The sequence below is a fragment of the Mytilus californianus genome, unplaced genomic scaffold, assembly GCF_021869535.1.
Source record: "Mytilus californianus isolate M0D057914Y unplaced genomic scaffold, xbMytCali1.0.p SCAF_11, whole genome shotgun sequence".
Classification (NCBI taxonomy): domain Eukaryota; kingdom Metazoa; phylum Mollusca; class Bivalvia; order Mytilida; family Mytilidae; genus Mytilus; species Mytilus californianus.
Window position 1 is genome coordinate 72,136,992 of NW_026262593.1, and position 13,988 is coordinate 72,150,979.

Genomic DNA, 13,988 nt, shown 5'->3' on the forward strand with positions numbered 1-13,988 from the left:
CCCCCAAAATAACCAACAAAAAAAAAAGTAAACAATGTATTGAAAATTTGCAAAGTTTATTTGACAAAGGTGTATGTAGGCACCCTGGTTTACTTATTTCATATTGAATGATTAAAATAAAAAATTGATTATATTTCCGGACATGTAAAATACTCTTTTATCATTTTTGTTTTAGTACCGCTAAAACCAAGATGTCTTTTTTACATTTAAATTGAAACTGTAAATGTACAGTTTAGAATCATCAATTCTACATCCAGTGTTTGTTTTCCTTGCATCGCTTTCTCGCTTTCTGACATGCTGTTGTCCGTTTTCACACATGTTACACATTTACAGGCTATTGGGAATCAATTTTATCATTATTTTTAAAGTGGTATCAATTGCTTGTCATACATGCAAAAAATATCAAAAACACCACGTGACTCTGCTCAATAGTTTCACATTTCTGCTATTTTATACACATTTTACCTGTTCCTTTTAAGGTATGAGGATGATATTATTATTCAATTGAATGAAAATAATCTCCAATTTAACGATGTTGTCCTACAAGCAAGAAGAGCTTTTTTTATGATTTACATTAAACGCTTCCATGGATTATCAAGATCAAGGTAAGGGATATCTTTTATTTTTTTCATTTAATGAATTAACAAGCAATCAGTTTTATCGTCATATGGAACGGGGATCCAATTATTTCCCCAATTACTTTAATGCATTTTTATTCAAATTGAGGGGCAGATATTTTATTCCTTATATAAGATTGCAAAATTTCAGTTACTTTCTCATAGTAGTAGCCCCTTCATGGTTTTTTAGGAGATTTTTTGGAGGGTCAAGGCCGGCATTTATGAGAGCAATACTGTTTTGAGTATTAATATGGTCATTTTATTAACTTCCTGGTTAAAATCGAAAATAAAATGAACATTTACTCAGACAATCATCCACCCTATACATTTCAGAATCACTTCAAATTTAGAAGAAGTTGAAAGTTTAATGAATACCCTTTAGATATACTACAAATTTAAGCATCTTTACATAATTTTTATCTCAGTACAATATCCCATCTAAAAGATGGTAGATTTATTAAGGGTCTTCATTCGTGGGTACTGGACTGGTATCCTGTAACTGGGATCATATTCCATATGTCGATGAATGGTTTGCTTAATGTATGTTGAAAGACATACCATACAGTTTTGATCCTATGATGATTTATTAACGAAATGTGCATCCATTGTTTTTTTTTTAATCTAGTCAAAATAAGTAAGTAAAATATACCCTAATATACTATTTTTAGATATAAATGATGTCGAAATCTTAGACATGTACGAAAATTTCCTGAACATTTCTATTCATTGGATAGACAAACTTCCATTTTAGTTTCAAAAGAGAAACACTCAGGTATTTCTGTAAAAACATTTAGAATATATTCTATTCATAAGTTTGTTCTAAATTTGTGTAACAATTCTTTTGAAATAATTGCTTTTATCAAATTTCCAAAACTTCAGAGAAAAAAATATCGGCATTTTTTTTGCTGTATCTTTACATGTATCTCACTTGAAAAAAAAAATATACTAGGTAGTTTTGTTTATAAAATTTCTACAAGTAATCTTCATACATAATCAAGCCGAAAGTTATTTTGAAAAAGAAAGGGTCCATAAAATCGTTTTCAATCTAATGTTTAAATCATTCGATAACTGCGATTTTTCCATATTTGTAACAATTTGAAGTCGCCAAAAATTGCATTTTATGGACGCAATTACCAGTTGGTTGACCGTTAAGTGAACAAAGTTTTATACAGGTAAGTTATGATTTTAAAAATATAATCCTTGTAGTTGGACGTTTTATATTCGCTCCCTTGTGTGGCCATCAATAAAACAAACACCCATATGAAATATTCGTTCGCTCTATTTCAAATGATAGCTACGCTCATTTGTTCTGTTTATTTTTGATAAACCGCTAAACAAAGGTCAACACATCTACCCCGTCTATGCAAATTCATATATTTACGACATTGTGATTTTTGTAGCATGTATCGGATTTCATTTTAAATGCCTTTTAGAATTTAAAAATAAACCTCGGGTTTTTTATTTTTTTTTTCAATATAAAATAAAAATATTTTGAGATTAGTATGCATAGCATTATGATAGATTGTGTTGATATCATATTGCCGTTTAAATCGCGTTTAGATTGCGTGCATTGTGGAAATGTTTAAGATTTCAGATCCTTAGTTTTTAATACTCGTAGTAGAAATTTACAGAACAAAATTAAAACAAAAGTCACAAAAAAACGATTTGAATTTGTTTATGGCTTGTTTGATGAAGTTCATATTGATGGAATATATTTGTTGCTGGCAAAGTAAAAGAGAACTTTCATTTTGTTCTAATCCATTTACATTAATATATCTTGTGTCAATACTATAAGTGATTTCTCAAACGTTTATCTCGTGATTTGAAACGGTTACTTAAGTACCACATCACGTGACGAAAATAGGTAGTTATAATTTCATGCGACTGAACCACATTCTGGATTTAATTCCACCAGGAACGTTTAAACCCAAACTTTAAAAGACAAGGGTATATAGAGCATGCATACGTGAGCAGTTATATAGCCAAATTCGTAATTAAGAGAATAGCCAAGTTCTGAAAGATCTAATCGTGTATATAATTGTTATTATGTATCATAAGTGTTGATTAAACTATGAGTGTCTCCTTTGCATACTAGATTAAGTTAAGTCTGCCTCATATCTTGACTTGCATCTAGAAATTGACAATGAGAGTCGGTTGAAAACAAAACTTAACGACAAAAGAGATGATTTCAGCTTCCCAATTGTGAACTTTCCATTTCTGTGTACCAACATTCAAGCAGCGTCTGTATACGGAGTAAATATATCCCAGTTCATACGATATTTCAGGGCTTTGTCTCTCCTATCATGATTTCTTTGATAGAGGGTTGCTACTCACAAGGAAGCTATTAAACCAAGAGTGGTGAACTTAAAACATTCCTTCGTAAGTTTTACAGACGCCATCACGAGTTGGTTGACCATTATGGATTAGCTGTTTCACAGATGACAGCGGATATGTTCCAAATGTCGTAGCTACACTCCTGTCCCCTTCTCACGAATGTGACATACAGAATTAGACTTATTACGGAGTTTATACTAACACGAGAAACACAACGGGTTCCACATGTGAAGAAGGATATGCTTATCCTTCCGGAGCACCTTATTTTCAACTTATGAGTTTGAATGTCCCTTTGGTCATGTTGGTATCTTTCGCCTATCCTGTCTAAAACTAATTCATGAATGTTTTTAAACATCGACGATTCATTTGAAAGTGTAATTGCAGATAGGTACATTTTGATGTGAGTCCATTTGTACATATTGCAAATGCGTTTGATAGTTTGAGCATTCATCTTCCATAAACTCATAATTTTCATTTAATTGATTTTTAAGGACACTATGTGTTATATACAAAATCCCTTTTTAGTGTTCCAGTCATACACTTAGAATATTACTTACATCAGATAGTTACAAGGAAATCTAAAAGCCATCAAACCACATACATAAGAGGAAGACATCAAGCCATTAACACAGTGTTTTTATCGATCTAACAATATTTATTTAACGTGCTCATTTATAACTTTTCTATGTGGTGTTTCGTTTCTCTTTATGGTTTCTACAGTTTTTCTTAGACTTATGATTCTGAACATTTATTGGTATATTCCGCCTTTTTATATATGAAAATGAATCTTCATTTTTTTGTGTGATCAAACGTAAGTTTAACAAACTACTTGGGTCAACAAATCTGTTACCTATGTGCATTTTATTTTAAAAGTTAGTAAGGTAAGATCATTAAAATTTGGAAGGGTTGGTTGCTAGTTATAGGTAAGTACTAATAAAAAAGGCAATACGTCGTCATTTTAGTAGTTACGGAAAAAATGTTATCCTTGAACAATACAACACTTTTTTTTCAAATATTGATGAATATTTAAAAAAGAAACACTTTAGATGTTATGTTCTTCAAAACAGAATATTTTGTTTGAAATGATAAACGTGTTATTTAAATAGTTATAAAGCAAAAGGTACATAAATAAAACAGTATATCAATCAATGATTTGATACATGACGCTGTCTAAAACTGTTCTAGCTAGTGAGCTTTTGGACTTAATTGTAAGAAAGAACTTTCCAACTTGGTTCTTAGATATCTTAAGAGACATTAGGATTATAGTTTTGTATTGCAAACGCGCATATCGTTTCATAAGACTCCTTGTTAGTATCTGAGTAACAATTTTTTGTCAGCACAAGAAAAGAGCCTACAGGACTGGTGATTACATGCAATAACGACTAATAGTAGTGCCAACGTCTCAGTGTTTGTTAAGCTTGTCACAAAAACCGGCCTTATATTTTTGATACGCCAGACTCGTAGAGAACTATCAGAATCTGTTTAAAAGTAAAATTGCCAAAAACTATACTAGGATAGAACTTCTAGAATATTCTTTAGAGTAGCTTCGGTCAGAAAATGTTTTAAACGTGTAAGAAGAACTAATATATGATTGAAAATAAATCATCAACACTGCATGATTTATAAACATTAAGGTTAATTTAAGATGAAAATGACTTTTTATATGCAATGACTAGAGATGTACACACTGATGGACAGAATCAAAACAGTTAGAACAGATAAAAGACATCTGATCTTAAAGTCAACATTAAGAACTCAAACTATTACAAATGTTTTGCTGTACTTTATTGATTGTTTGAGATATATTTCAATGTCAGTCATTCAAAAAAAATTGAAGAAAACATATACCATAACCATTTGAAATCTCCCATCGAGACAAAATTCTTCAAATAACAATAAATACCTGATATATTACATGAGAGCATCATATTACTTATTTTGAAAATCACCCGTCTTCGCTTATAATTAAAACAAAATAGTCATGTTTCAAATAATGAAAATTATACTTCCAAAAGGAACGCTCAAAACAAATGAAATCCAACGATTAACAAGAAGATGAAAAAACACATTATAAAATTCATGCGTTCGAGGCGCTTTTCTGGGTTAACCATTATCATGACGGAATGCACATATAAATACTGTTTTTGTTGAAATTAAGTGTAACACCATATTCATTATAGTATATGAAAACTTGTTTTCAATTGTCACTATGCCTAACAATTCTCATATTCAATATCACATAAATAACACCATTTAAATATTTCAGACTTGTTTTTAGTCTTGGTTTATTAAAATCTTTTAGTTCGTGTTATCCGATTCATTTGATAGAAATACTAGGACGACAGGGAGGCAACGAGACGAGAAGCAATTAGAATGATGCACAGTCAGACCTACTTTAGTCAAACATTCCTTTCACAAAAAAGATGCATACTCATGGGGACTAACTGTGCACCACTTATTGCGGACCTGCTTCTGTATTGTTATGAGTTATAATTTAGGACTAAAATCAGCAAAGACCAATCGAAACAACATCTGATTAAAAAATCAAATAACACTTTTACATAATTGAATGGTATATTGGCTCTCAATAATGACGACTTCAGTATGTACACTAAAAAGATTTATCCTTCCGAACTGACTTTAAATAAAGCTAATACTAACAATGAAAACTGCCCTTTCCTGGATTTTGATATGTATATCTTTAACGGGAAGCTTAATACCAAAATTATAAAAGAGATGATTTTTCATTTCCTATTGTTTATTATCCATCTTTATATGGTGACGTTCCCTTGTCACCATCTCATGGTGTTTATATATCTCAACTTGTTCGATTCGGTCGTGTATGTGATAACTTATTTGATTTTAGCGAGAGAAATCTCTGTATTACTGAAAAATTATTACACCAGGGTTTCCAATATCACAAACTAGTCAAAACATTTACTTAATTTTGTCATCATTCGTAAACATAAATCAACATGCAGACATCTTATACATTCAGGTAATTAACATCCAATCTGTTATGGTATCATTCTTTACAAAGCACAAAATTGTCGGTATTCACCTCAAAAGCTAACCAAACCTTTCCACAAACTTATTCAGAAGGGATATAGTTACGATACTGTTGTCAGGTCATTAAGAATGTCATATTTTGGTATTAATATTGATTCAATCATAGGGTCATTGCATATATTTTATGATGATATGAAACTAAACCCCTAACGGAAAGGATTGTGCTTGATTTTTGTATGATGAAGACATAATCTTTCAATGAGTTTAATTGAAGTCTGGACCTGGCATGTCAGTAACTGCTATTAGTCCTTTGTTAATTTACGTACTCGGACTTCTTTTAAATTGAGTGTTACTGTGCGTATAACTGTGCGTTTCTTTATTCTGCATTGGCTAGAGGTATAGTGGGAGGATTGAGATCTCACAAAACATGTTTAACCCCGCTTGGCCCAAGTCAGGAGCTTCCGGCCTTTGTCTTGTATGTTTTTTTAAGTTTAGTTCATTTATATGTTTTGGAGTTTAGTATGACGTCCATTTTCACTGAACTAGTACACATTTTTATTTAGGGGCCAGCGGAGGCCCCTCTCCGGGTGCGGGATTTTCTCGTTCCATTGAAGACCCATTGGTGGCCTTCGGCTGTTATCTGCTCTTTGGTCCGGTTGTTGTCTCTTTGACATATTCCCCATTTTCATTCTCAATTTTATACGTTATACATTTGTTGAATAAACTTTAAAAAATCACCTTTTTCACTTATACATAGACTTTCTATGAAAAGAAAATCCGTTGTTTTTTTCAAATCTAGAAATGTAGTGCTATTTAATTATTGTCTGTCCGAGCTCTATTTAGACGACAGCTTTTCAGTTTATAGTTACATTATTAACCTTGGCACCTTTCGCTAGGAATTCGTCAAGGAAAGAATGGAACCTGTCATGGAAAAAAGAAAGACCTTATTAACCGATCCAGAAAGAAAAAAATGTAATACACCAAGTCATCTGACAACTTCTATAAATGTCTTAGCAAAAGGAAAAACAAATCAACATTTATATATGAACTCAGATGATTTTACATATGCTCCGTGATTCTGTGTTGAGAGGTTCATCAAAGCCACGATTGAAAACTTGGAAACCAAAATTCTGATTATTATTAAGAGGTCAAATGTTTAGATCAACACTCCACTATATGAATTCGTATTAAGTGTAAACAAACGTACACAAAGGGCTACGTTGCATATAATATATCTATATAAATATGCTGCATTGGTTCAATAACTTCCTAATTCTAACGCAATATTTATGTAACATTTTTTTCCATCGGCTAAAAGTTACCATGAAATCCACAGTTGATATCTCGTAACTTAGGAGGGACCTACCATTTTGACTTTCTTGGATCTATAAATGTTCGATTACTACAATACTATCGACAATAAAATAACACCTACCTCAAAAGCGACGTTTTCGTGTGATTTTATCCAAATCTGAACTGTAGAAATGACGTAATAACCTTTAATTTGTAAGATTGTAAGACGTCACGTTCAGCCATGACGTTTTTGCGCCAAAATAATTTTTGAAGTTTCGCGGAATTTAATTTTATATCAAATTTATACATTTTTTCAAGCTCTAACGTATTATTTCTTTTTGAAATGCATTAGAATAGAAATAACAGTACTGTAGTTGAAGAGCTCCCATCGTCAATTTTGATTTAACAGTCGCAAATTTCCGTTGTACCGTCTCCGCTACGCGTCGCCAGTAAAACTGCATTTACGGCCTTAAAATTGCCAATTCACGGTGGCAACTCTTCAATTATGCCTAGGTCACACATTCACGAATCACCCCGACGGATCCACTACGGATTAAATCTAACGGATGATCCCGGAAATGCTGTTTCCGTAGTGCGATACGGATCCGATACGGATGCACAACGGTGTGACTACGGGTTTTGACGTTACTTCCACGGATAATGAAGGACAGGGGTCATTTGGCGACATGACTGATACGGGTTTTTACGGTAAGACACGGTTTAATACGGAAATGACACGGTTTAGTACGCAACGACACATGTCGGGGCGTATGTACTGCGGATCAACAGTGGTTTGCTACGGTGTAAGTAAGGGTTAATACAAATGAGAACGGTCTGAAACGGAATAGTACGAACCGCCAAATTTTCTAAAAGCCGTTAATCATTTATATAATTAAGCTTGTGATTTATCATTTCTTTATGGCAGTGAATCGTAGATTTTGTTTTGTTTTGTTTAATAAATTATTTATCTTTCTGTCTGTACCATGTGTTTTTCTTCGTAATCCTCGGACCAACGACATGTTGTAGTTCTTGAAACATATTTGGGACTACAAAGTTCTTAAATGTAGCTGGATTTTCTTCACAAAATTCAGTCATGAGGGGCTCATACTGGCCATGGATGGGAAAGTCAGTCTCTAGTTCACAATCTACTCTGCCTCCGGTCACCTCTACATGTACGTCTATCATCAAGTAGCTCGACCACTGCCCTGACATTTGTGCCATATCAATATCTAATTCCAGCCAATTAATTAAAATTGCAAACAGCAGTTGTTGATTATTCATGTTGGATAATATTATGTTTAGCTCAACGGCAAGACACAAAATACGTTGGGTCCTGTAAGTAGGGAGTATATATATATATATGTTAAAATAGACTTTTTCACTTTTTTTGGTCTTTTGGAAATTGTTGTTTGTGCTGTATTTAGACCCCTCTACCAAGAAATTTGTTTTACATGCACACGTATAAAAATTGCGATTTTTATCCAACGCAATCATAGGTTGGAACGTTGTTTTCAATTTAGACTTTTATATATTTTTTCGTTTGGGCTTGTATTATATTTTCCTTCGGGTTTATATGATCCGTTCATCCTATTTCGACTCTTTAATATTCAAGAGTCTTTCCTAAATTGAGGTAAATTATATGGCCTTCCAAATACCGTTTCGATCCCTAACATCACTGAAGAGACATTAATTGTCGAAATCCGGATATGGTGTACAAATTTTTGCACCTCATGTTTGTGGTATACCATCTTTTCCACAAGTTTATTGTTTTCTGTTTGGTATTAAATTAATATTAAGATCCATTTTGTTAGATCTGGTGATCAATTTATTTGGCAATCGCCAATGGCAGTCAGCAGGGTTTAAGAACATCAGTTGTTCGACCTGTTAGTCAAATGCGTTTTGTTAAAATAGACTTTTTCACTTTTTTTGGTCTTTTGGAAAATGTTGTTTGTGCTGTATTTAGACCCCTCTACCAAGAAATTTGTTTTACATGCACACGTATAAAAATTGCGATTTTTATCCAACGCAATCATAGGTTTGAACGTTGTTTTCAATTTAGACTTTTATATATTTTTTCGTTTGGGCTTGTATTATATTTTCCTTCGGGTTTATATGATCCGTTCATCCTATTTCGACTCTTTAAAATTCAAGAGTCTTTCCCAAATTTGAGGTAAATTATATGGCCTTCCAAATACCGTTTCGATCCCTTACATCACTGAAGACACATTAATTGTCGAAATCCGGATATGGTGTACAAATTTTTGCACCTCATGTTTGTGGTATACCATCTTTTCCACAAGTTTATTGTTTTCTGTTTGGTATTAAATTAATATTAAGATCCATTTTGTTAGATCTGGTGATCAATTTATTTGGCAATCGCCAATGGCAGTCAGCAGGGTTTAAGAACATCAGTTGTTCGACCTGTTAGTCAAATGCGTTTTGTTAAAATAGACTTTTTCACTTTTTTTGGTCTTTTGGAAAATGTTGTTTGTGTTGTATTTAGACCCCTCTACCAAGAAATTTGTTTTACATGCACACGTATAAAAAATGCGATTTTTATCCAACGCAATCATAGGTTTGAACGTTGTTTTCAATTTAGACTTTTATATATTTTTTCGTTTGGGCTTGTATTATATTTTCCTTCGGGTTTATATGATCCGTTCATCCTATTTCGACTCTTTAAAATTCAAGAGTCTTTCCTAAATTGAGGTAAATTATATGGCCTTCCAAATACCGTTTCGATCCCTTACATCACTGAAGACACATTAATTGTCGAAATCCGGATATGGTGTACAAATTTTTGCACCTCATGTTTGTGGTATACCATCTTTTCCACAAGTTTATTGTTTTATGTTTGGTATTAAATTAATATTAAGATCCATGTTGTTAGATCTGGTGATCAATTTATTTGGCAATCGCCATTGGCAGTCAGCAGGGTTTAAGAACATCAGTTGTTCGACCTGTTAGTCAAATGCATTTTGTTAAAATAGACTTTTTCACTTTTTTTGGTCTTTTGGAAATTGTTGTTTGTGCTGTATTTAGACCCCTCTACCAAGAAATTTGTTTTACATGCACACGTATAAAAAATGCGATTTTTATCCAACGCAATCATAGGTTTGAACGTTGTTTTCAATTTAGACTTTTATATATTTTTTCGTTTGGGCTTGTATTATATTTTCCTTCGGGTTTATATGATCCGTTCATCCTATTTCGACTCTTTAAAATTCAAGAGTCTTTCCTAAATTGAGGTAAATTATATGGCCTTCCAAATACCGTTTCGATCCCTAACATCACTGAAGAGACATTATATATATATATATATATACAAGTCTAAATTGAAACCAACGTTCAAACCTATGATTGCGTTGGATAAAAACCGCAATCCGTTTTAGTCCCTATCAAAACCATTTTAGTCCGTACTTATTCGTAGGCCCGAATTATTTCTATGGTTAGTTACGGAGAACTACGTACTAGTACGGTTACGCCACGTTTTTGTTAAAGATACAATACGATTTGTCACGAATTTGTCAGGGAACGGCACTTTTTCATTACGTTGCAATACGGATAGATAGGGATTAGCCAGGGTTCTGAAAGTCTGTTACGGTTTACTACGTAACAACACGACAAAAAATGGAATATATATATATATATATATATATATATATCTATATAAATATATATATATATATATACAGCACAACAACATTTTCCAAAAGACCAAAAAGTGAAAAAGTATATTTTAACAAAACGCATTTGACTAGCAGGTCGAACAACGGATGTTCTTAAACCCTGCTGACTGCCATGGCGATTGCCAAATAAACGGATCACAGATGTAACAAAATGGATCTTAATTTTAATCTAATACCAAATACAAAACAAAAAACTTGCGGAAAAGATGGTATACCGCAAACATGAGGTGCAAAAATTTGTACACCATATCCGGATTTCGACAATTAATGTCTCTTCAGTGATGTTAGGAATCGAAACGGTATTTGGAAGGCCATATAATTTACCTCAATTTGGGATTGACTGTTGAATTTTGAAGAGTCGAAATAGGATGAACGGATCATATAAACACGAAGGCAAATATAATACAAGCCCAAACGAAAAAATATAAACAAGTCTAAATTGAAAACAACGTTCAAACCTATGATTGCGTTGGATAAAAACCGCAATGTTTATACGTGTGCATGCAAAACAAATTTCTTGGTAGAGGGGTCTAAATACAGCACAACAACATTTTCCAAAAGACCAAAAAGTGAAAAAGTATATTTTAACAAAACGCATTTAACTAGCAGGTCGAACAACGGATGTTCTTAAACCCTGCTGACTGCCATGGCGATTGCCAAATAAACGGATCACAGATGTAACAAAATGGATCCTAATTTTAATCTAATACCAAATACAAAACAAAAAACTTGCGGAAAAGATGGTATACCGCAAACATGAGGTGCAAAAATTTGTACACCATATCCGGATTTCGACAATTAATGTCTCTTCAGTGATGTTAGGAATCGAAACGGTATTTGGTAGGCCATATAATTTACCTCAATTTGGGATTGACTCTTGAATTTTGAAGAGTCGAAATAGGATGAACGGATCATATAAACACGAAGGCAAATATAATACAAGCCCAAACGAAAAAAAATAAACAAGTCTAAATTGAAAACAACGTTCAAACCTATGATTGCGTTGGATAAAAACCGCAATCTTTATACGTGTGCATGCAAAACAAATTTCTTGGTAGAGGGGTCTAAATACAGCACAACAACATTTTCCAAAAGACCAAAAAGTGAAAAAGTATATTTTAACAAAACGCTTTGACTAGTAGGTCGAACAACGGATGTTCTTAAACCCTGCTGACTGCCATGGCGATTGCCAAATAAACGGATCACAGATGTAACAAAATGGATCTTAATTTTAATCTAATACCAAATACAAAACAAAAAACTTGCGGAAAAGATGGTATACCGCAAACATGAGGTGCAAAAATTTGTACACCATATCCGGATTTCGACAATTAATGTCTCTTCAGTGATGTTAGGAATCGAAACGGTATTTGGAAGGCCATATAATTTACCTCAATTTGGGATTGACTCTTGAATTTTGAAGAGTCGAAATAGGATGAACGGATCATATAAACCCGAAGGCAAATATAATACAAGCCCAAACGAAAAAATATAAACAAGTCTAAATTGAAAACAACGTTCAAACCTATGATTGCGTCGGATAAAAACCGCAATTTTTATACGTGTGCATGCAAAACAAATTTCTTGGTAGAGGGGTCTAAATACAGCACAACAACATTTTCCAAAAGACCAAAAAGTGAAAAAGTATATTTTAACAAAATGCATTTGACTCGCAGGTCGAACAACGGATGTTCTTAAACCCTGCTGACTGCCATGGCGATTGCCAAATAAACGAATCACAGATTTAACAAAATGGATCTTAATTTTAATCTAATACCAAATACAAAACAAAAAACTTGCGAAAAAGATGGTATACCGCAAACATGAGGTGCAAAATTTGTACACCATATCCGGATTTCGACAATTAATGTCTCTTCAGTGATGTTAGGAATCGAAACGGTATTTGGAAGGCCATATAATTTACCTCAATTTGGGATTGACTCTTGAATTTTGAAGATTCGAAATAGGATGAACGGATCATATAAACCCGAAGGCAAATATAATACAAGCCCAAACGAAAAAATATAAACAAGTTTAAATTGAAAACAACGTTCAAACCTATGATTGCGTTGGATAAAAACCGCAATTTTTATACGTGTGCATGCAAAACAAATTTCTTGGTAGAGGGGTCTAAATACAGCACAACAACATTTTCCAAAAGACCAAAAAGTGAAAAAGTATATTTTAACAAATAGCATTTGACTAGCAGGTCGAACAACGAATGTTCTTAAACCCTGCTGACTGCCATGGCGATTGCCAAATAAACGGATCACAGATGTAACAAAATGGATCTTAATTTTGATCTCATACCAAATACAAAACAAAAAACTAGCGGAAAAGATGGTATACCGCAAACATGAGGTGCAAAAATTTGTACACCATATCCGGATTTCGACAATTAATGTCTCTTCAGTGATGTTAGGAATCGAAACGGTATTTGGAAGGCCATATAATTTACCTCAATTTGGGATTGACTCTTGAATTTTGAAGAGTCGAAATAGGATGAACGGATCATATAAACCCGAAGGCAAATATAATACAAGCCCAAACGAAAAAATATAAACAAGTCTAAATTGAAAACAACGTTCAAACCTATGATTGCGTTGGATAAAAGCCGCAATTTTTATACGTGTGCATGCAAAACAAATTTTGTGGTAGAGGGGTCTAAATACAGCACAACAACATTTTCCAAAAGACCAAAAAGTGAAAAAGTATATTTTAACAAAACGCATTTGATAGGTTTGAACGTTGTTTTCAATTTAGACTTGTTTATATTTTTTCGTTTGGGCTTGTATTATATTTGCCTTCGGGTTTATATGATCCGTTCATCCTATTTCGACTCTTCAAAATTCAAGAGTCAATCCCAAATTGAGGTAAATTATATGGCCTTCCAAATACCGTTTCGATTCCTAACATCACTGAAGAGACATTAATTGTCGAAATCCGGATATGGTGTACAAATTTTTGCACCTCATGTTTGCGGTATACCATCTTTTCCGCAAGTTTTTTGTTTTGTATTTGGTATTAGATTAAAATTAAGATCCAT

The 13,988-nt window shown here is 33.0% G+C and overlaps 1 protein-coding gene across 1 annotated transcript in view; it reads left to right on the plus strand.

The window, feature by feature from the left end:
• Positions 1-474: 474 nt before the first annotated feature.
• Positions 475-13,988, plus strand: part of LOC127720644 (uncharacterized) — a 41,167-nt gene continuing 27,653 nt past the window's right edge. The window contains exon 1 of the mRNA XM_052227356.1: positions 475-605. Coding sequence (XP_052083316.1) covers positions 587-605 — 19 coding nt within the window. The 5' untranslated portion in view covers positions 475-586. The remainder of the gene's footprint in view (positions 606-13,988) is intronic.